Source organism: Neodiprion fabricii, chromosome 2 (assembly GCF_021155785.1).
Source record: "Neodiprion fabricii isolate iyNeoFabr1 chromosome 2, iyNeoFabr1.1, whole genome shotgun sequence".
Lineage (NCBI taxonomy): Eukaryota > Metazoa > Arthropoda > Insecta > Hymenoptera > Diprionidae > Neodiprion > Neodiprion fabricii.
Genome location: NC_060240.1, coordinates 32,461,824 through 32,484,606, shown reverse-complemented (window position 1 = coordinate 32,484,606; position 22,783 = coordinate 32,461,824). Strand labels below are relative to the sequence as shown.

Below are 22,783 nucleotides of genomic sequence, written 5' to 3'. Positions count from 1 at the left end.
TCGGAACGTTTTTCACTGATTTCAAAGGTTTTAAATTCCCTTTGCTTGTACGTTCATTCCCTATATATTTTTAATATACTTACACAACATATACGTTCGTCACGTTTATATCTGGATGTTTTATTTTCGCATTCATTCCCCTCCGAATTCGTTATACTTATATAAGTTATTTGGGATAAATCTTATAAAAACATTTATTCCGTGCCCTGATAAGCAACACCTACGTGTACGTGTATATACTTGTTTACATCTCCGTCTCGTTGGCAGAGCTCGAAATGTTTTCAAGAGACAAAAAAAAAGTAGAAAAAAAAAGATGGCCACGTGAATTACTGGCGATAAAAATCGAGGGCGCAAGTGATCTCGGTTATGTAAAAAGTTCGAGTCTGAAATTATAGTGATTGTGAAATTTTTTTATAACGTCCGAGATATTTATCTATTATTACATTTCTCGTCCACGACACGAAGACTTCATCGGTCATTAGGTCGATATAAAATATCATATATATAATATATATATATATATATACGATTACTCTGGTGAATCGTTATGATTTTTATATATTCCAAATGATTGAAACCCGTTGTTGACGTTTACTCACACGACGTTTTCATTTGAATTTTAATGCGTGCAAGCGACGTTATCGGAAAATCTACCGTGTTATCGGGAACAATTTAATAGCTTTTACACAAACCTATGATACACAAGTACACACATACGTATTATACTCGGTAATTTTAGCGCGAAAGAAACGGGCTACTTCGTCAAAAATATATTGTTTTATCGAATCCAACGAGTTTTTTTTCTTTTTCTCCTTAGATCATTTTTCTCGAAGCTTCGTTCGTGCTATGGTTTCAAAAATTTTACTCCTTCATCCAATTTCCGAACTTATTTCACGGAATAATACTATATGGAATTTTTCGCACAAATAGCAAGTATCGTTAATTTTGTCTTGTATTAGGCACCGTTTCACTCGAAGTTTGTGTGTTTGCATTTTTCTTTACAACGTATTAGTCATAACTAGGCTTCAAGTTTCGTCATGCTTTATTCATTCCTTGAATATTTTGTATCGGTATTATATCTTGCAATAACCGATAAATCTTTTGTTCAATTGATTAGGTACGAGAAGCGATACAATTTGCTATCGCTATTCATTAGAATTAAACAAGATTAATTTTAATAATAAACTTGGTGATAATATCGGTGTGAAAATAAAGTATAAACTGAAATAATAACACGTTTCCAACGATTTAGTCAAGTATTCCTTATACTGCGAATAAAAATTTTGCATTTCGTCAGGAAAATATTTTTCCTGGAAGTTTGAGGCAGAGAAAAGGAGAAAGTTGTAGCCCTTTATCTATTTTTGACTTCGCACAAACTCGAAACTCATCACAAAACCGAATTTAATCAGCCAATTAATACACGCAACTACATTTCTACGTTTTTTTTATTGTATTCTTCGACCCGGTGATTCTGAACTATACAAAGTCGTTTTCTCCGGGAAAATTACGTATAGCGTTTCCAAATCTCGAAATCTTTTCGCAAAAGAAACGAGATAAACGTTTTATGCATTTCTGTCTCTTCGAACGAATTTTTCTCAGAATTAATACAACATTAGGAGCTATTAGGTATTTATATCTCGTACAACTCGGGAAACCGACAAAAATATCTACTGAAATATCTCCAATGCTAAATCAACCGTTTCGGTAATATCCGTGCACTTAATTACACTTATATACATTTCTTGGCACAGAGCGTCTCTGCCCGGAATTTTTTTAGTGAAAAATGAATAAAACGTCTTCGCCGTTATCTCGAAACATTAATATTCTATTCTAAATGTCGTTCGTCATTAATTTTCACGAATCTTTCTGTTCGTCGATGCGTTTCGGGCGATCTTGTCTTCCGAACGGACTTCAAACAGCTCCGAACCGTTTCAACGATCAACCGGCCAATTCGCAAACGACGAACGAAACTCGCGTTTTATCCCGGCTGTAAGAAAATACCCGATTACGACGCTCTGTAATATATCACGTACATCCTACAGTACGCAGGTAAAATAATTTGAGGAGATGATTCAGGAAGAGTTAATTACCGTTCCGAGAAATACAGTGACAACATCGTTATACATCCAAACACAGAGTTTAATGTCGTTCGAATGCAAATACGCACATGTGTTACAGAGACTGGATGTTAAAATATTTCCAATTTGTTTGATTCGTGTGAACAGATGGCCCTCCGTCTCGGATGGGCTGCAGGCTATATCTTCCTAACCCACACATGTAGCTATACCACAGTCACACCGCTACAACAAACCAATTACAAAACGTCGGATGTAGGTGTAATACGTTACACAACGATGCCGGTACAAGTGACGATACATCGCTGCACGCGTGATCGGGGAATCGTATGTATCGTACAGACATTCCCACCGATCCGAATCGAGTGTAATATCAGCAATTTCCGGCTGCGATTAAGCATAATCGCATCGTTCCAAGTCGCTCATCGGCCGCTCTCGCCATAGAGCGGTTCAAACACATGGCGTGTGAGGTACGTAGGAACTGACCAAAGCCTGGATGACGATTCGTCAAACGGTGCGAGTTTGTGTGTTACGGGCAGAGTAACCTGCGGCATCCGGTATTTTATTTATATACCTATCTCCGTTAGATGTATTGCACTCGTAAGTACAACGAGTAACGTTCAGAGGCCGCATACGTATATACGCGCGATTCCGTTTAACGCATCGTGCATCGTGGGTGGATGCTCTCTACGGAAGCCTGTGTTTTTCGACTCGGCCCGCTCGTAAATTGCGGTAAATAAATCCTCGCCTGATCAAACAACACGAATTATAGGTATACGGTGCCGGCGTGTTTTCGCAGGGCCGCCACAACGATGACACGTTGTTTGAGCTACGCCAACGCTACCGTAAAGCGAAAGATCGTTGTCGACTTGGCCGATCCGATCCGACGTCCGATACGTTAACTGCGCCCGATAAAATAGTCGGCTCGTAATTGTGCATCAAACGCTTTTGATGTACGATAACTACGCGTACGCGTCTATGTGTGAGAAACTATTTGATGGAACGATTTTTTATAGCTTGGTTATACAGACGGAAAGTCATTAATTGTCGGGGATAATATATTTTTTGGCTGATTGTAAAACGCTTGTATCGAATGACGCTGAAGAATTATCATCGATGTTTATGCGATTGACGAATGGTGTCGAGGAATCGAAACGCGAGATTCAAACTGTACACTTTACTTTCATACCCGCGCTCGGATAATGACTTTTGTGCATTGATCACCTTCTTCTTTGTTTTTTCTGATTACAGGTGAGTATACCTTGGTTTTAAACTGTAGGTATAATGTCCGTCATCAATGGCACATCTTGGGTGAACGTTCTCGATTCTTGGAATAAAATTATCCTGAAAAACGAGTTGCGCTTACATGTGCGCACATGTGTATGTACGCGAGTACGTGATGTATACAGCGGATGCATACCCGCCGTATATACGTAGGATAAATACCGGTAGGTATGAAACCCCTCCAACCTACTTCCAACCATGCTCCATATAGTGTACGTCAAAGATGATCCGCTGCGTAACCGTGAGTATTAAACGGCACACTTGCCTTGCACTATCGCGTTTACAATGCACGCAGCACGCAATCAAGTATGTCACTTTGCAACTGCCAGTCTCCTAATATCGCTAGATCTTAATACCGGTATACGCTGTGCACGCGTGGAACAGATCACGCCGCATTGTCTGTACGTACAACCTACGTACGTATCTTCAACAGTCTCGTTAAGTAACGAAAATCTTTTTCGCTACAAGTCTCGGGGCTGGGTTGAAGTTTCGAATTTGAAACGTCACGATAGCGCCAAATTCCGAATTTTTTTTGTGGTGAAACTTAAAGTAGAGATGTGGTCTGAAACTCGATGCTTAAAATTTCGAAAGGACAATATGTCGAAAAGGCGTAACTCCAAGTTTTCAGTTTTGTGAATTTTTGGATTGTTGAGATTTCATCGCTTCGAGCTTTTTCTGTTTTGGATTTTCGATATTTTTACGTCCGGAATCCTGGTCATTCTGATTTTCGGTTTCTCTGATCTTTTACATCCGCTCGTTAAGAAAACTACGCTGTATCGAAACTTTATTTTTCAGAACTTTGCTCTATCGTACCTGGAATTTTGAACCGTCGCGTCGGCCTTCCGACGATTCGAAACTTTGTTGTTTCTTCAAAGTTTTATTTCTTTACTTCAAGTATCGCCACCAAGTAATTCGGAACTTTTCAGATTCCTAACCTCAACCCTGCATCAAGGTCTTTTCCGGATATAATTTGGAATTGACGCAGAGTCGCGAGTGCGAGAAATCACCGGGATATCTGTTCGAGAAAACGTCACGGATATTTCCGAGTCGTAGTGGCCTATGGATAATAATTGTACGCGGATCATTGCTGTGAAAACGAATACGTAGGCACACGAGCGATTGAAAGTATGCTTGATACAGAAGGAGGAAAAGAGAAAAACCACGCCGGAACTTGACTTCGATTCTTGATTGTAATTGTCAGATAAGGCTGCATTGACTTAAATACTTACAGCAAACGTAAGACGAGATTAGGCGGCTTGATGTCTGTCGTTTATCCTTAAGCTCGAGCAGTATGTTTACACATTTTATTTATGTACTCGCGTATAACAAGACTTACTAATCGGCAGTAAATCTTGCCTATCAAAAATTGATTTACGACCAAATTCGTCCGACGTGCAGAGCGTATCGCTTGCTAACGAACCGCCGCCTCCGTCCGACATCGAGTGCAGTAATCGTGACCGTGAAAATCGCGTTTCAAACGTCTGGATATGATATGTATCATCGTTTACGCAGAATTGTTACCACTCGATTTTTCTACATTTCTTTCGTCGCGTATACAAGCATTCTATTTTTCCCGTTCACGCGAGCGACGCTGTCACATAAATATTATAACTTTCTCGATAATGGGGAACCCCCTTCATTTAATTATTTATCGCATCTCGACTCGTGTTCCATTCCAATTTGCTCAGATTCATTTTTCATTCATCGAAGTCTTTTCAAACGTTTGTTTGTTTTTTTTTTTTTGTTTTTCTTCTCCTTTTTTTTTTCTCTTCTCCCAACCTTCCAAGAGGTCAGAAGTCGTTCTTATTTCTCGTTCAAACAATACATACGCCACCAAACGATATCCCGAGAACAGCATCAGGCATTCGCGGTATAATATAACCTTGCCGAGGTGTAAAACGTACAAGGATTGTGACGTTGAGGGAACTTCCAGTCCAACCGGGACATCGCCTTAAATCGTACAACACGTGCGTTACGTTCTTACTCATCGTCGCTCACATTCAATTCACATCTCCATACGAGTTTCTCTTTCCTTGTTCGTCATTCACAATTCACCGAGCCAAATAATCCTTCGTGACGTTAGTGCGGCACATTCGTATCCTACTTGTCTGTAAAACAGCGAATGGATGTAACCGCGAGGCGTTGTACGTACACCTTTACATCCAGGTGTAGTAGCATCGTGGCGCACTTTTCGAGCCACGCAAATAACCAGGTATAACAATTAACTTGCACGTCCACACTTACAAACCTACGTTGTACCGCGTAATGCCGAGCGATTGTCTGCGCTTCGCGTTATCTGCAGCTTCAGACAGTAGCTGGTGGTATAATAAGCCCGCTACACAGGTAGAGTCAAGCCGTCGTTATACGTGACGGTGTAAAGTAAACGCGGTAAGCGGATGATCGTGTCGTGCCTTTCAACCAGCCATGGATATTAAAGGCTCGGTAAATTTTTGCTGATTTTCCACATTTTCTCTCTATTTTCCTCTTGTTATCTTCAGCAATTTTTGAGGGATAGAGAGACGGAGAAAGGGAGCTACCCGAGCCCTGTGCAAGGGATGTGAACTTTCGTCGATGGGGGTGCATCGAGTCGATGCCTGCGATCTTGCGATGGCTATCTGCCCGGAAGTGTAATCTAACGCTCGAAACTTTGGATCGTGCGTATCCTGAACGGGTGTCCGTACAACGTTTGGAAAGATGATTAAGGGTCGCGGGGGTCGTTCGGAGGGATGATAAAAGTAATACGATAATGGGTGATTAGTCGTTTTGACAAATGAACAGCCTGCGCGATAATGACCGATTGTGAGTCACGTGACGAACGTTAAATATTGAAATTAAAGCAATTTATATTATATTGTATACACTTTGACGCCCGGTATATTTCGTGTAATCGTAGACATAAATTTTAACAATAAATAAGATAAATTTCTGTCAGAAAGTTGCACGATGTGAATAAAATGTATGCGTCAATCGTTCGCTGCTGCTGCTGCTGCGTATAATATCCATCTCTCGTTTTCTTTTACACATTATCGCTCTGACCTTTATAGATATGGTCGAGACATAATCAATTTTGTATTATATTTAAGTTTCTTTGTAGACAGCTGGTCCCATATTTAATATTAAATTCGCTGACGGTTATCTTCGACTTTTTTTTATTCCACCGTATGTCAATTCGTGGAATTAATACAGCAAGTAACGATGCAAATACGAAGAGTTTTGGACGGTACGAAATTACCGTCATTCTCGTTTCTTGTATACGCGGAAATTCGTTCGTTATATAAAAATCGCATTAGAAAACGTGATACCGTTGAGGTAAAGGACCTCTCACGTGATTGAACGATCATTAACATCAAATAACGACAGTCATAGTATACGTATAGTAACCTTCGCTCGTAGCAATCGTAACAACTGATTAAAAAAGAATCGTTACGCATCTCGCGATTGAACTCGCCATGAAATTTTTTCAAATTTAATTACGCCGCAAAGAATTTCTCGAAAGAAAATATCCGTGAAAATAAGAAGCTGTTAGGAACGCGATGAATAAGAAAAAGACAACGTCGCCTGATCTTTGACCGTTGGTCCCAGCTGATATGCTCGGTCAATACTGTATTATCTCGGTCTATTATCGCACATATAACAAACGTGTTTATTCGATGTATCGTATATTATGTAGATATGACCATGCAGGCGATCTTGAAACTCGAAAACAACAACCCACTAAAGCGGACGTCTTAATTCTTCTGTACGTTCGTGTAACAAGTGATGCAGTAAAGAGCGCAAAAGTCGAGACTATAGAAATACAGAATAAAACGGATATCTGCTGTATAATATGGGAAAAATTCCACGCTGATTTAACCAGCGTTCGCAGACGGTCACCGTTCCGAATTTCTTTTTTTAAACACCTTTTAAAATTCTAACAATCGTCACAAAGGTTTTGAAAAATTAGAAAACCGCTTACTTTGCAGGGTCGCATAATCTTGACGAATAATATTATACCGATGATGCAGGTACAAGTTGTATTCGAGCGTAATACCGATGTTGCAAAAACATTGAAAATGGCTTGGAATTTCTCATTACATCTGTATAATTTATATAAATAAAATATGGGAAAAGGATCCGCTGACATCAGATCGCTTATTGTTGGATTCTTCGCCGTGGCGTATCAATTGATGAAATATTCAACCGCCATTGGATACACTCGCGTGTATACATAACTATACATATATGTATGTACATTATATGTATATATACGTATAGCACCCGTCAAACTATTTTCGTAATTTTCCAACGCGCGAAATCGATGCCCGACCCCGAGGCAACGCTATGGATGGTGGCACGATTCTCGGATAAATATTTATTGATTTTACCTCCTCCTCCTTTCCTCTCTCATTCTCGCTCTTTTTCATGCTATATTCATTCGTTTATATATATATATATATATGTATATATATATATATTTTTTTTTTATTTTTTTATTTTTTGCAATGCACAGAGATACGTTGTATAACGCGCTGGCTTTTTTCAATCCTTCCACCATTTTGTTACAGTAGACGGGAGATGAGACGCAAACAACGTCGACGTTTGAATCTCGCTTTTGAAAACCGTTACGTATTTTTTAGTAACAATTCTTTTCTCTCACAACATCATCCCACGTTCTACGTTATTATTTTAAATTGAAAAAAATCACCCTCTGCAGAATTATTCGTGCTTACTATTTTCTCTAAAACCTGATCGTTCGGTGACGGTGTGTGCATGATATCCACATTTTGTTACGATTATAATTACCGAGTATATTTCCGCACATCTGGATGTGCAAATATTTCATCTTTCGACTTCGGTAAATATAATTGACGTCTATCGAAAATAGACGTTCACCTTCGTTATTTTACAGAAAAAATTTAAGACCGATTATTTTCCTACACGTGAACGTATTGGGAAAAGTTTACCGTTCGTTTTACAATTCCCGTTCTTTACGATAAAACGTATGGGTACAGTTTTTACCGAAAATAAAATAATTATAAAATTGTATATGCACGGCTTCGCGAACTGGAGAAAATTGAGCAAATTTTCGCTGCCAGCGTTTTAACGAACAGCACAGAGAAGCCCGCGTATCGAAGGCGTGGGAGAAAAGATTGCGGGTTATCGGCACGGTACGCGTATAACGGAGTCGGGTATAATCGAGGAGCGGCATCGTATTATGTACCTTGAAAATGCACCGCGGATGCCTGCAAGACCGAGTCCCAAGTTCCGTAATCCATATGCAAAGGAACGTTGAACGTACCGCGTCGAGTCGTAGTTAAACAGTAATCTCGAGTCCGACCTAGTTTCCGGTCTCGCGTCTAACGTAGGCAGGCGCCTACGTTATATAATTGATGCCTACCTCCTGCAATCAAGTCGGAAAACGTTCGGAACGAGAAAAGCCGATACCTACATTCGAGCTACAACCTATGCGGCAACTTCCAGATATGCCAGCGTTCCACGCACGCCTGCATATCTGTTAGGTTTGTGTCATTGTGCGGTGAATCTGTGGCGAGCGGTGCCGTTGCACGTAATATTGTATATTCAATGTACCTGTTTCGGCATGCAGCTACGATCTACGTGTGTAAAGTTCGTAATTTAGAAGCTGGACCGCGATTTGAACTCTTGTGTTATCCACGAGGTGTAACGATTTTAGGTGATATAATCAACCGCTCGACACTTGTTTCAATAATTACCTACCGAATGTATCGAGGTAATTGGTCGTCGTTCTCGATCGTTTTTATCGTATATAGGTACGTTAATTAAACTGATTAATTGATAACGAAAGAAAGAAAAAAGAAGAAGAAAATTACGCCGACATTTCCGCTTTGCTTGGGAGTTTCATTTAAATCGAACGAATAAATGTAATTCGTTGGCTCTATAGCTATGTGGAGACTTGTTCTTTTTAGTTTGTTTTTTCAGCTTTTCGTCAGGAAACTTTTTTTATATTCACCTCGAATAATTTCATTCGTTTAATTAACGGGGGTAAAGCACATTTTTTTAAATTGGATCCTTTGATTATTTAAATTCCTCTTTCGTGCAAAATTATACAAATATTTATCCGTTCGTTATAACGTTATATTGTAAGTATATATATACGCGTTTTATATGTAATATAAACGTGATGTAAGATGCAGGCAATGGACGACGAAGAAGAAGCTAGTTAATTTCGGTAGAAGTATAAAATTACGTTACGCGCAATTCATTTCTTCCAGATGTAGCGCAAAGAAAATATTCAACGAAAAAAGAATATGACACACAATTTCCTGCCAAGTTTACTTTCTGCTCTTTTTCTTCGATGACGTAATGAAATGTCGCGATAAACTTACATGCACATGTGTCAATCAATATCCGGCACTGTCATCGTTCCGTTAAATTTTTGATCGTAATGAAGGTTTTTTTTAATACTACAGTATAATGAAAAAATTGTTGACGTTTTTTACGTTTGCAGTGCATATGGTATGGAAGCAGTTTTAAGGGAATGGCCGAGTTTCTCAATTTCAATAATGACAGGACGCATTAGTCAACAATTACAATAACGTTTCCTCATTTATTTTCTCACGTGTAACGTATATCCCAAAAACTGTCTTTATTATTACTGTCAATATTCATTTGCATTTTGTTAAACTGGGTCGCTCAGTTACCTTCGCGGTGTTCTTGCGCTAGATAAATTGTTCCAGAATGATCCCTGAAGAATAAGCGAAAACGGAGTTGAAAAGAAAAAATCTGAAAGTTTAAAAATTTTATATATTTATATGAAAAAAAAACAAAAAAAAAACAAAGAAAAGAGACATCGTAACCTTCTGCAATTGAATATTATTCAAACTATGCGAATCAACGTTAGGTATTATACACGGACGATATATAGATATAATTATTTTTAGCGTTAAAAATTAGGTGTAATTTTAATCGAGGAAGAAATTGCAGCGGTAAGCTCGTCGTCGATAGAAATGAGTTAGAGGCAATATCCCTTACGGACAGACACGTAAACACACCTTACAAACGAATGCCGGGGAGACTTTCTACACTGGTCGTAAATACGGCGTTACGGCATAATTAGTGGAACAGCGACGGCATGAACACTTCCTAGATTATGCGGATCTCGCTTTGTACGAGACGATTTCATGTTTCTTGTACGTGTTCGAAATCACGTCCATTTTTTTACAGACTTCGATTTCATTTTTATTATACCTACAGGTAAATGAATTAAATTTTTGTAACGCGTCATTGCACGAAGGGATTTGTTTCACTCAAGGGATCGTGGTGCAGTCAGTATCGTTCGAAATCGCTTTGTAGTCTCCGAAATCACACCTGAAATCAGTAATATCAAAGTAAAATTCTGCATTAGTAAGCATCGGTGAAATCATTTAGGATTACCGAAATGTTATTGTAATCTTGAGAAATCGTATGAAATATTAGAAATCGTGAGTAATTACTTACAATTAGTCAAAGTAAAATTATTCGTCGAGTAATCTCTCGTAATTACTCTGTAAAATGGAAGTGTAATTATGAAACATACAATCGTGGTGTCAATTTTTGCTTCAGTGAAACACCCCTTGGTATACTTTAAGAGCGTAAAAATTAATTCATGTTTTATCTAACTTTGACATTATTTCATGGATATTTTGAATTACATTTACAAATTTTTTTAAGTCATTTTTTGCGAAAATGTCGAAGTTATGAGCTGTTGTCCACCGAAGTTCGTCGTCCGAGTTCGTCGTTCGCGGGAAATGTCGAGGAGAGGTCGCTATTTTTATCTTAAAGCAAAATGGTTGTTTTTTTTACATTATTAACATGTTTTCTAAAAATATGAACCTTATTGCGAGTAAAAATTGTAAAAATCGAAGTGTTGAGCGGTGTATGAAAAAAATTTCGCTTGAAACATGTTTTTTGGAAACGATTTGAAAAAAGAAGTTAGCCAGGAAATCATCTTCGTTGAAACTCTCTTTTTGCACAGAGTATTACATACATTACACTGCTGATTATCAGTCCAGTTATATATACATAATATATACACATATGTATGAGGCATTCGAGACCAAACGAACCTACGTCTGATTCTCACCATCGGCGTTTTTCTTTTTAAATTTTTAAGTACGGCGTAAAGAGTATGCTTTTCTTTTGTACTACTACTTTACACCGTACTTGAAGAAAAAGAACAAACGTCGACGACGAAGGTTAGATGTAGGTCAGTTCGGGGTGGAACGCCTCGTATGCTATATTCGCCGATCGCGTACACTTGCCTAACGCCGAACAATCGCTACTACAGGTACACGCAATTATACCTTGCGATGTATTATACGGGAGGATAAATTGGTGATATCCTTGACACCGTCAAAACTGGCCGGTGTGCCGGATGTACCTATTTGGTGCGTGTGCAACGAGAATGGGGCCCCCCATAATCCCGTTTACGGGGCACCAAGGGCGTACAATTGTCGTAATCGTCGTGGCTGCACCGCAAGTGCGCGGTGCTTCCGTAGATTAATAATTCATACCAGATTGAAGTTGGTAACGTTAGTGGAACGAAATATTTTGAAAATTAAAAAAAAAAAAATTTAAATCATTGTTTAGAAAATTTAGAACGACTTTAAAGGAGTTTAATTTTCAACAACTAAATACACTTTGATTTTTAAAAATAGATTACTCGATTTGAGACGGTCCTACAGTTGCGAAATAATAATTTTTCCTAAAAATAAATCGTTACATCAATGTTACGAACTTCAAGGTTCTTAACTTATTGGCGTTTCTCCCTCTCCCCGAGTCCAGCGCGATTCGTTACTCACTCCTCTTACTCTTATTTTTACACTTTTACCCGAATTTTTTGCCCAATCGAAACCACTGTTTCCTTAACGACAAGAAACAAGAAAGTTGATGCCAACTGCACTGAGGGAATTAAAACTTTTTCAAAGTGACGGACATCGCATATAATTATTGGCTAAATTTGAATCGCTATTAACTTTAATCACGTTCGCGTATCAGCTGTACGTACAATGTGAAGAAGAAGGAAATAAAACACGATGCAGCAGGTAATATAATTGTGCGTCTAAAAAAATATTGGCTTTTCCCCCCCTTCTTCTTTTGTCAAATCTGCGCCCCTGACGTTGTAGGCGAAAAGCATTTTTGCCATTCGAATTACGTGAACATATTAAACACCACCCACTTACCGAGATTGAGTGATTTAGGAGTTTTACATTACGTACGTATGCATATATTCGTATAGGCACATGTAACACAGTTTGCCAGTCACATGCCTCGAGATAATTGAAACGTTGCGAACGAAAAAGAGTAAAAGATGAGTAAAAATAGCGAAAAATAATTGCACAACTTTAGATGGACGCGGGCTCTACGGATCTTTATATTTTTAAATTTATAAACGCCACCGTATCATATCGGCTACTAGTTACTTTTTTTTCTCTCACTTTTTCCATTATTTTTTTTATTCCAGATGCGATTCTCGCCCAGTCGAGAGACTCTTAACACTCCGCGGTATCATATTTAATAATACAGTACAAGTGTTTACAGATAATATCAAATCATTTCGGACGGTTTGACCAACAAGCGACTTGGACATTCCGACGATTTAATCCGATTTTGAATTAATTTTATTCTGGCAATTCCATGATGTTATTTCAGGTCATGTCTATTTTTAGGTTCGAAGACGTGTTCGGTGATTTCGGTGAATGACCCCCTCCCCCCCCCCCCCCCCTCCCTTTACATCGTAAACGATACAGCAATTTCAAAGACCAGTCGGACTGTGAAACCTGAAAGCAGCAGCCGCAGTTTTTTATCACCTCCGATCACCATTCCTCGATTATTATAGTTTATAATAACTTGATTGAAAGCCCACGAATTGCGATGATGTGTTTTGCCTTTCCGTTTCAAACGTGTCATATTGTTTGTTTCATTTGACTTTATCGTCATCGTTGTCATCGTCGTCGTCATCATCATCATCATCAGCAACAGCAGCAGCAGTACCACCACCACCACCACCACGTGGTTACATGGTAGTAAATGTTTGATACCCTGGTACATATATACGCGCAGCCGTTTTTTTTTTTATATACATTATACATATAAAACATACATATATAGATGCGTAAATATATTCGCGTAGAATATACCGACATGACGGTTTTACAACCTTTCTCTCTTGTGCCTGATGCCGGGGAGGGGAGAGAAGGAAGAACCCGCGATGAAAATCTCCGAGCACGTTCGCAATTCTTATCTCATTGTCAGACAGCTCGATAGAAGGGCGGGGGGGGGGGGGGGGAGGAACAGAGGGGGGAAGCTACCTCGCAATCTGCAGATATTGTCAATCATTCTCGTCTGATTTACTCTGAAATATATATCTCTCAAACGTATGTTTATATATCTATATAGGGTGCACGTTTATTTAGATATATTGTGATACAGTCTCTCGTCACAATAAACCGTGTTTTTCTTAATTACCCTAACCGTAACAAACATATTTTTTTTAAATATATTTGCTGGTAGAAGAAGTATAACCTTGTATTATCACAGATCTGCGTATGTAGCTAGAATCATACGGCATTGAGTCACAGAGTTTCCACGGCGCGTGATAAAAAATATATGCAAATCCTTATATACTATATGTATAGTTTCGTACCAAGTTTGCATGATAAGAAGATTCGTATGGAAGAACCTAAGTCGAATTAAAATGAATACATTTTTTGAAATTCGCGATATTAAAAAACGGAAAGAAAAGACCACCTACCTTGCAGCACGAATCGCAACAATTTTCGTTTTTTCAATACTCCGTATTCGTTCCGTGGTAGCCGAGCAAGCAACTTGATAGCACGTGTAATTTCTTACCGCGACATTGAATGCGAACAATTCTCTGTAGGATGGAAATTTGCAAATTCGACGAAGGTTCTCCGATGGTTACATCTTAATCTGAAAGCCGAACTTTTTCTCGGTACGCCGGTTTTTCGGTAACTAAAAAACATTATCCTTTTCAAGAGTATACATATGCATATATAGCATATATATGTATATGATTATTTATCGACAGAATTACCCGTCATCTTCTACGGTTGAATGCACATGCGCTACAATCCGAGACCAGTTGCTTGCCAGATCGACCAACTGTCGTGAACGTAACCTCAAAAATTTAGACAGCCGTCACGGGCAGTTGTGTTCAACACCGACAGCTGGAAAAATTTTCAAGGTTACATGCACGGCGGTGACCTGTCATCTGAATTTATTACGGTTGGTCATCCTGACGAACAACCGCTCTCGAATTTTAGCGCATGCGCATTAAACAACAGCAGACGACGGACCACTCTGTCGATTGGTAATCACTCTGTACATAGGTATGTTATACGAGTTAATAAGGATAATGTTCTTGACGCCCCTCATGCTGCACACTTATTATTAATGGCAGAGATGCCAATGCGAATGTATTATTCAGAGTTGCGGTTCATTCTTGCGGTCAGGTTACAGGATGATGCAACAGATATTCTCTACCCTGCAGGTACATACATCCAATTCCTGTTGCATGGATGAGTATACATATATTTTAAACTACGATATCGTCACATTACTGCCAGCTTCTCTCGCGTGCGTTTAACAAAAAGGAATAATGGAATAAAAAAAAAGAAAAGACACACGCGGCACACATTCCGAGGTGACGGCGACGTCGAAACAAGGCTGTACGCGGTCACGAGTTTCAAATCCTTTTTGGCAAACGCCGGACATTTTTGCTTACGTATCATCGATGACAGGACCGAGGGGGGATACAATTACGAACGATAATGCAATCTGTCCCAAGCGTGAGTATATGCATATGTATACATACCTATACGTACAATGTCGCATGTATGTACAGAATGAACTTCTAACGTTACAATGGTTCGTCGTCTGCTACAGTTGAATGCGCATGCGCTACAATACGAGAGCAGTTGTTTGCCAGGCTGACCAACCGTCGTGAACGTAACCTCGAAAAGTTTTACATTTGTCGCTGACAGTTGTGTTCGACACCGACAGTTGTCGAAATTTTTGAGGTTACGTTCATGACGGTTGGCAGCCTGGTAAACAACTGCTCTCGGATTGTAGCGCATGCGCATTCAACTGTAGCAGACGACGGATCATTCTATCGTTATAAATTCACTGTGTATATACCTATAGATGTGTATGTACATTAAATATACTTGAATATACACAATGCCTATACATAATTTGTACGCGTATCAGCGCGTGTTTGGGTTTCGCGATGTGTTGATGTATTTTTCAATGCCCATTGTCATTCTCCTTTTCTTGTTTCTGTTTCCTCATTTCTCATTCTCTTATTTTTCTTCTTCTTCTGCTTCCTTTTTCCTTCTTCTAACCGTGATCCTCGTTGTTGTCATCGTTGTCATTTCTTTTTATTAGTTTAACGAGCCATGATGCTCCTCTAGTTTCAACGTTTCATACCTACGTCACACTGCAAGCTTCTCTGCGAGCCTCGTATCGTATGTGTGTACGTACATCCATGCATATATTATACCTACTCTCTGTATTATAATACTAGAAATTTTATTTTACATACATGTATTGTACACCTACATGGGGTATATAATTCTTTTATTGATATCGTACTGAAGTGGTTGACGTAATATGTATAATATTTTAAACACGCACTTACACACATACAAATAATATGAGTATAAATCAGAGATATTTACTAGAAATAACGACATCTTTATTATAGCGCTTGCATTATAGGTATATATATCCATCGAGTATCTTCCACTTTACCGCCGATTCCTGCATATATATGCACCGTCGACGCCGTAATATATAACAGTGTCAAATATTTACGTTGAGGAAAAGAAGAAAATAAAATTATATCAGGCATGAGAAAGAAAGAGAGAGAGAGAGAGAGAGAGAGGGAGAGAGAGAGAGAAGCGAGACAGTAATAACATCACGAGAAAATAAAAACATACACCGTCTACCGTTCTGTAAAATAAATTTCATGTATCACGCTCGCGCAATATTGATAATATACATATCCGTCGAAATTCTTGATATTATTAATTTTTCTCTTCTATACTCCTTTACGCTCATTGCATAATCAACATAATATTGCTTTCAAAAAAAAAAAAAAAAAAGACAGAGAGAAACAAACAAGAAATAATAATAATGATAATTTACCTTAGTTTGAACCCCGTATCGTCGCCTTCTGCCAGAAAAGAATAAAGAGAGATAAAAGACGAGCTTTTGCTGATGCGTTACGACGCACTTATACAGAGTGTTATAGCTGTATACATTGGATAGCGGTGTAACGTGGAAGTAGCGTTTGCCAGATTTCAGAGTATAATAAATACCCTTCTCTCTCAGCCCTAGCTGGCAAGCAGGTCGGTGAAAGATCGTGTAACACTACGACGTATAAAAGATACACATCAGTTCGGCCGCTCCGCTAATCCTTGTTCCATTAATCAAATCGAAACGATACTTTGGCACATTGATCGAGTGTGATCGAAAATCAGAGATACACGTGGAAAGACATCAATTTGAAGAATCTTAAAATCAAGCGGACGAATCGAGACTCCGTTCGTCCTCGGGAGAAACACGCGTCACGATATTATTCGCGAGTACTTGTACGTATAAAAATTCACAGGCTGCACGGCTATCCGCGGAGGATGGAGAAAAAATAAGGAAAAGAAAAAACCGACAAGGTTTATGCGTAATTCAAAAAATGTGCATTACATTATATATGCAGTACGCAGGCATATCACGTGGCATATTATCCTACGTCCGTCGGAATTTAATTGCACACGTTATTCTTCACACATCGTCTTACCTATTCTCGCGCCGTATATTTATTATAATACACAAAACGCAGCATATGCATATGCATAAGCGCAACAGCTGCGCCAAGAATATAACCGCGATATAGGTAATATTATGTCGTTGGGTGTTTCTGCCTCATCGTCGGTGTTGTCGCTCCTCAAAACCAGCCGCGACATAACAAAGATTGTCCACTCTTTCGTTTCGATCTATCTCTCGCAATTCTATGTATAATACGTATTATATCACGAAGAAGACGAGAACCACTGACGATATCAGTAACGGCCGATTCCGCGACGGTCACAAACGTCGCCAAGTAAATAAAAACACCAAACAACCTTTCGCCCCCAATTTCACACAGTTTTGTCGTTTCGTTTGTTTTCTTTTCACAGAAGCCATTGCTTGTTGTATCTAATCTCTCTCTCTATCTCTCTCTTTTCTTACTCTCAAACTGCCCAATAATTCATTGCATGTTGTTATTACAGACGCTCACCCATCGAACATTACGCACGTACGTCGTTGCGCCGTGTGTGAGTATTCGATGGATCGCGGGGTGCGTTTCGTTTCGTTTCGTTTCGTTTCGTTTCGTCGGGTTGCGTCGGGCCGCGGACGACGGCGAAGACGACTACAAGAGAGGTAGGCGGGGATCGCGGGGATTGCGGGGAATAAGGCGTCGGGAGACGTACTCTCCGAAAGACGGTGGGGGTGCTGCCAGACGGTAGACACCGGGGGCACCGTATAAATACGGCCGAGTCAGACGGCGGACGGTTAGTAGGTTGTATTTTACCGGTACGGGAGTCGCGTCGATCCCCACTTACGTTAGCAGTCTCACGCTCGCGGGATTGACGGCGGATGTAACGATTTCTGGAAGTACGAGAGGAGATGAACAAAATAAAACGAAGCAAACTCGCGGAAATTTGAAACTATAAAAAACGAAAAGTGCGCGGTGCGGTGTGTTTTGTGCACGAATAAAACTGACGTGTCGTTGGTAACATTTACTCGAAACGCTGCTGCACCTCATAACCAGGGTGACATGCAGGGCGCCGGTCCAGAGGAATCGGACTTGAACTTGTTCGTACCACTCGAAGCGGGTCTACCGTTTAACCCCCCGCAAAGAGAGTGAACGAACCGCAAGTATAGGGAAATGCGTTTCTGAAGAATTTATGCCGCACGCACTGCATTCACGTACCCACACCCAGGCGGGAGGACACATGTGTGCAATTGAATACGGAGACGTATCCTGCGTATCTACGTTCGAGAGAAATAACTGCCGGTGAAAGTGTGCGGCAACTACAGCGGCTGCGGAGTGGCAGTCAGTCAACTCACTCGGTCAGTTCTCTCTCAGTCTCTCGTTCTCGCAGCTATCGGTTGTGTGAAAATAAAGTATTCGTAATACAAGCGATATATAGTAATAATGACGATAATGTAAGAAGAGTCAAGTTGTAAAGTGAATCGTGAAAGAGATATTGCAACAACGCTCTAACGGGGAGGAGGAGGAGGAGGAGGTGGAGGTTGCAAAGAAGGGGAGAGTGTAACATAAAACCATTATTTTCACGAGTGACTATAGTTTTTGTTGTTTACGCGCGTAGCACACTCTGCTGTTATACGAACCCCGGAGGAATTACCCCGGTTGTTATAAAACGTTCCGCCGAGGAAGGGATATGATATTCGATGCGCAGTGAGGAAATCGCAGGGGTACAATAACCTGCGAAGTTGCGCATTAGACGAGTGAGGAGGGATCTTGATGAAAAGAAGACAGACGAGCCAGACGAACAGCGACGATAACGACGATGGTGATAACCGTCAAAGGCCGTCGCTAAATTGTGCGCCGAGTGTGCGCGCGTGTGTGTTTTGTGCTTACGTGCGTGTGTGCGAATGTTTGGCGGGTTGGTAAGAGAGTACAAAAAATAAATAAGTTAGAGAAGAAGAAATTAATTGGCAAAGAAAGGCGAAAGAAAAGTCGAGCGAAACTGTAAGCTGCGTGTAACGAATCCACTTGCGATAACTCAGCGTGAGAAGGCGCGATGGAGAGCAAAGTCTACATCACGGATAACGCCAGCCTGCATCACCAGAACAACAATCATCGAAACTCGGTAAAGTTCGCCTCGTCAGCGGACTCGATACCCTCGCTTATCGAGCGATCCTTCGTCCAGGCCGTCGACGACGTAGGACCGCCGCCTTTGCCACCGCCGAGGGGCGGCAGGGAGAAAAGCGAAAATCGGGGGCGTCGTCACAGCGTTTTGGACGATCTCAGGGCACGACGCGACAGCCTTTTTCAACGGGCGAGACGCGGCAGCCTCTTCGAGGACAGGGAGAAGAAACCTCCGCCGGGAGACGAAGTCGCCGTCGTCGTCAAGGGGGAGAAGCGACGGAGCAGCGACGACAACCGTCGAGGTTCGGTATTCTACGTGTCCGACGAGCTTCCCGAGGAAAGTAACAATCCGTCAACGGAGAACGACGACGCGGCTGCTAACGTCGCGGCGGAAACCGAAATCGAGGTCGCGGAACCGGAAGCGAAGGACCAGAAGGGCCGGCGAAGGTCATGGCATCCCCTCGCCAAACCTCCAAAGCTCGAACGGAAGCGGAGGAAGGGCGTTACGAACGTACCGCCGCAGACCGGAAGCAGCCCCGAGGGTGTTTATAACGTTCGGCAAAAGAGAGCATCCTGGTGGAACATATTCGCCACGGAGACAAACAGCAGGTAGAAAACGCCTCGCCGGTTACGGTCACATACTTGCAGGCTTAATCTAGTTTCTCTTATTTCCCCTTCTTTGATTTACTTTGTGTGCGGTTTTTTTTTTTTTTTTTATTTATTACCGTTTTACCGGAACTGACGACAACTCGACGGCCCGAACAGCGATCAAGCGGCACGCGAGTCGGTGTTTCTCTCTCTCTCTTTCTCTTTGTTCTTTCTTTCTCTCTCGGTTTTGTACCGTTGCGGAACCATCGTCGTCGAGTCTTTCTCTCTCCTCCTTTTACTCCTGCAGTACTGCGGGCAAGAAATATTCGAGAGATTCAAGTACCTGGAGGAGAAGGCAGCACACTCAACACCGACAAGGTTCAGGTAACGGACCGCGTCTCCCCGACCACGACGACGACGACGTTGTTGCTGCTGTTGCAGCGGTGGCCGGCCGCTGGTAGAGAAACCGCGTGTGTCCGGTTACACGTCGTAACGCGAGTAATTTTTATGCTCGATTATCTTTATACTCGGCTCGTGGAAGAGAGCAACGCGAGTCATGATGCATCGTGCGACGATCGGTCAAATCGATGCCGGAGATTATTATGTTTTGAAAACAGCTCGCGCGCTCGCCCGGCCGCTTTATCTCTCTCCATGCACGTGTAATCGTGACGCTGGGTGTAGGGTATACGCAACATACTTGCTGATTAATTGTTCGATGATAGATTACACGCTTGTTTAAATAACATTGCGCACGAGAATACTCTCGAGGTTTGTAAGATTCTTTCGAGAATGTCGTTGTAACTATACGTTAGACCGTAAACTCGAGAAGAGCACTCTTCCCCCACTCCAATGGAAGGTACCAAGTAGAATCTCGAGTTTTTGGGTTCATTTCACCCGAACAATTGGACAGAGGGAGATGGAACCATTCGTCGCGTGATCACCGGCCTTGCCGACATTGCGATAATGTTAATACGCGCGGATAATATTAGGCGAAGGGTAAACGCAGCTCAGCGGCTCATGTCACCGCAACTATGTCTAACGTCTATGTCTAATCGTAAGACGCACGATTCATTGTCAACGTGAAAGGTAGTCGGTCTCGCGTTGTCAACTCCTCGTTCGTACGCATACGTACAACTCGTATATCTATGTATATTTGTATACCTCTGTAATGTATGCACGAAGGTATACACGCCGGTCTCTTTCACTTTTACTCGCTCCGCGAATAAGTAAAGTTAAAAAACTCGCATCAACTCGCGCGAACGCAACTCGACGCCGCTAACCAAGGCTGGTCGCTGTCCCCTGTTGCTGCTGCTGCTGCTGCTGCTGCCCACTTTGTGCTGCTGCAACCCGTTTTGCCAGGCCGGCACTCTCTTGAAAGAGTAAAGAGGTCGACCGTATTCGTCCGACTTGCAAGAGAGTAGGTTGGTTCGTGAGTGAGTGAGTGAGTTGGTAAGGTACAACAACTTCTCGCGTTATGGAGACTCGAACACAACAACAAGGCTAGCATGCTGCCGTACCAGATTCAGATCGTTGTGTTGGTTAGCCTAGATGGCCGAGGGCGTGCGGAATCAAAGGCCTCGGTTTTCGAATTGATCCCGTATTCGATAACGGAGAACGGCTCCTATAAAGCCTCCAAAGAATTCCACTCCGGCCAAAGAGACTACGACGGATTTTCAGACCAAGTTCACTATCAGAAACTGCGAAGGTGCGCAGATTCCGATTCGGTCACGTACTACAAGTAGGCGTTTCAAAAGTTGAAAAAAATCGTTTTATCGACAGGTGGGCAAAATCAGTATAGAATAATGAAATTGGGATTAGATTCACACATTCGTTTAATACTGTTTTTAGAATCGTATGGAACATCTCGATTCTCGATTATATCGTTACACGTGTAATTGGTTGACAAAAGTTCGTCAAAGTAACCGATCACGTTTTCGCCTAGTTCCAATTTCGTGATCCGTATTACTCCGATTTGGATGAAATTGTTCATTTAAATAATGACCGATGATGTTTCACTCGTTCATATAACGTAGCAGTACGTGCAATCCTTTTTTTCCTTCGTTCAAATCACAAAGTTCACATACAATCCGTGTATTCTTCGATACGCATTTATCAATACTCGAAAGCGATAACCGACGTTTTAGAGACGACGCGCAAAACAGTCGTCTGTTGCGATATATGAGTCAAGGTTAATGCAGGCTTAATGAAACTTCTTTTAGATAATACATTATCAATCAATAAACCCTGTCATTTACAAAATTGCAGGTAAGATAATTTGTCAGCAGCAAAGTGACTCGGTTGTCGTCGAATGATATTGGGCTTTCAAATCGATCTTTCGTGTTTGACAAGTGTTCACCGTTGCTTGGTTTTTTTCACCGCTAATGAAGCTTCTTCGATCTTTATACCAAATTTTCGCTTATCACCACTCCGACAGAGATATCGCCGATCGATAAATCGAACCTGTACAACGGTTAAATCTGAAATATTTGAATCATGATTCCACGGTTAATTTTATATTCACACATCACCGATAAATGTTGTTTCATTGAGCTTGAATTTTCCTCCGTCTCACCGACTTCCCTCTTCACTCTAATTTTCGCCAATTTCTTTTCAAACAACGAAACCATTCTACCGGGGTAAAAAGACCGGAGACTTGAATCCGGTCGCGTTCGATGTGCAGAAACATTGTGCTGCACTTTGTTAGGTATATAATCGCCGGCAAGGTCGTATCAATTTGTAACTTAATTCGTTCCATGCGAGAGACGTGCAAAACGGTACGGAAACGCTAAATTTGTTATAAATTGTTCTGCACCGTCTCGGCAAAACCATTATCACTTGTTATTATACACATTATATTAATATTAAGGGCTCAAACTTTCAGGATAATTTTTATTTGTCGTCATGAACAATGTTTTTACAGTTTTTTGGCCCAGTCTGATAC

At 40.9% G+C, this 22,783-nt stretch overlaps 1 protein-coding gene across 10 annotated transcripts in view; it reads left to right on the top strand.

Annotated features, from left to right (window-relative positions):
* The window catches only part of LOC124175234 (TLD domain-containing protein 2), a 79,311-nt gene that overhangs the window by 20,479 nt on the left and 36,049 nt on the right, over window positions 1-22,783 (top strand). For 3 of the 10 annotated variants that reach the window (XM_046555260.1, XM_046555258.1, XM_046555257.1), the window contains exon 1: window positions 17,925-19,863. The exons of 3 other annotated variants lie outside the window; for them this stretch is intronic. In XM_046555260.1, coding sequence (XP_046411216.1) covers window positions 19,187-19,863 — 677 coding nt within the window. In that variant the 5' untranslated portion in view covers window positions 17,925-19,186. Of the gene's footprint in view, window positions 1-17,924; window positions 19,864-22,783 lie in introns of those variants that run through there. 4 more of the 10 variants (XM_046555263.1, XM_046555259.1, XM_046555261.1 and 1 more) reach the window with 2 other exon arrangements.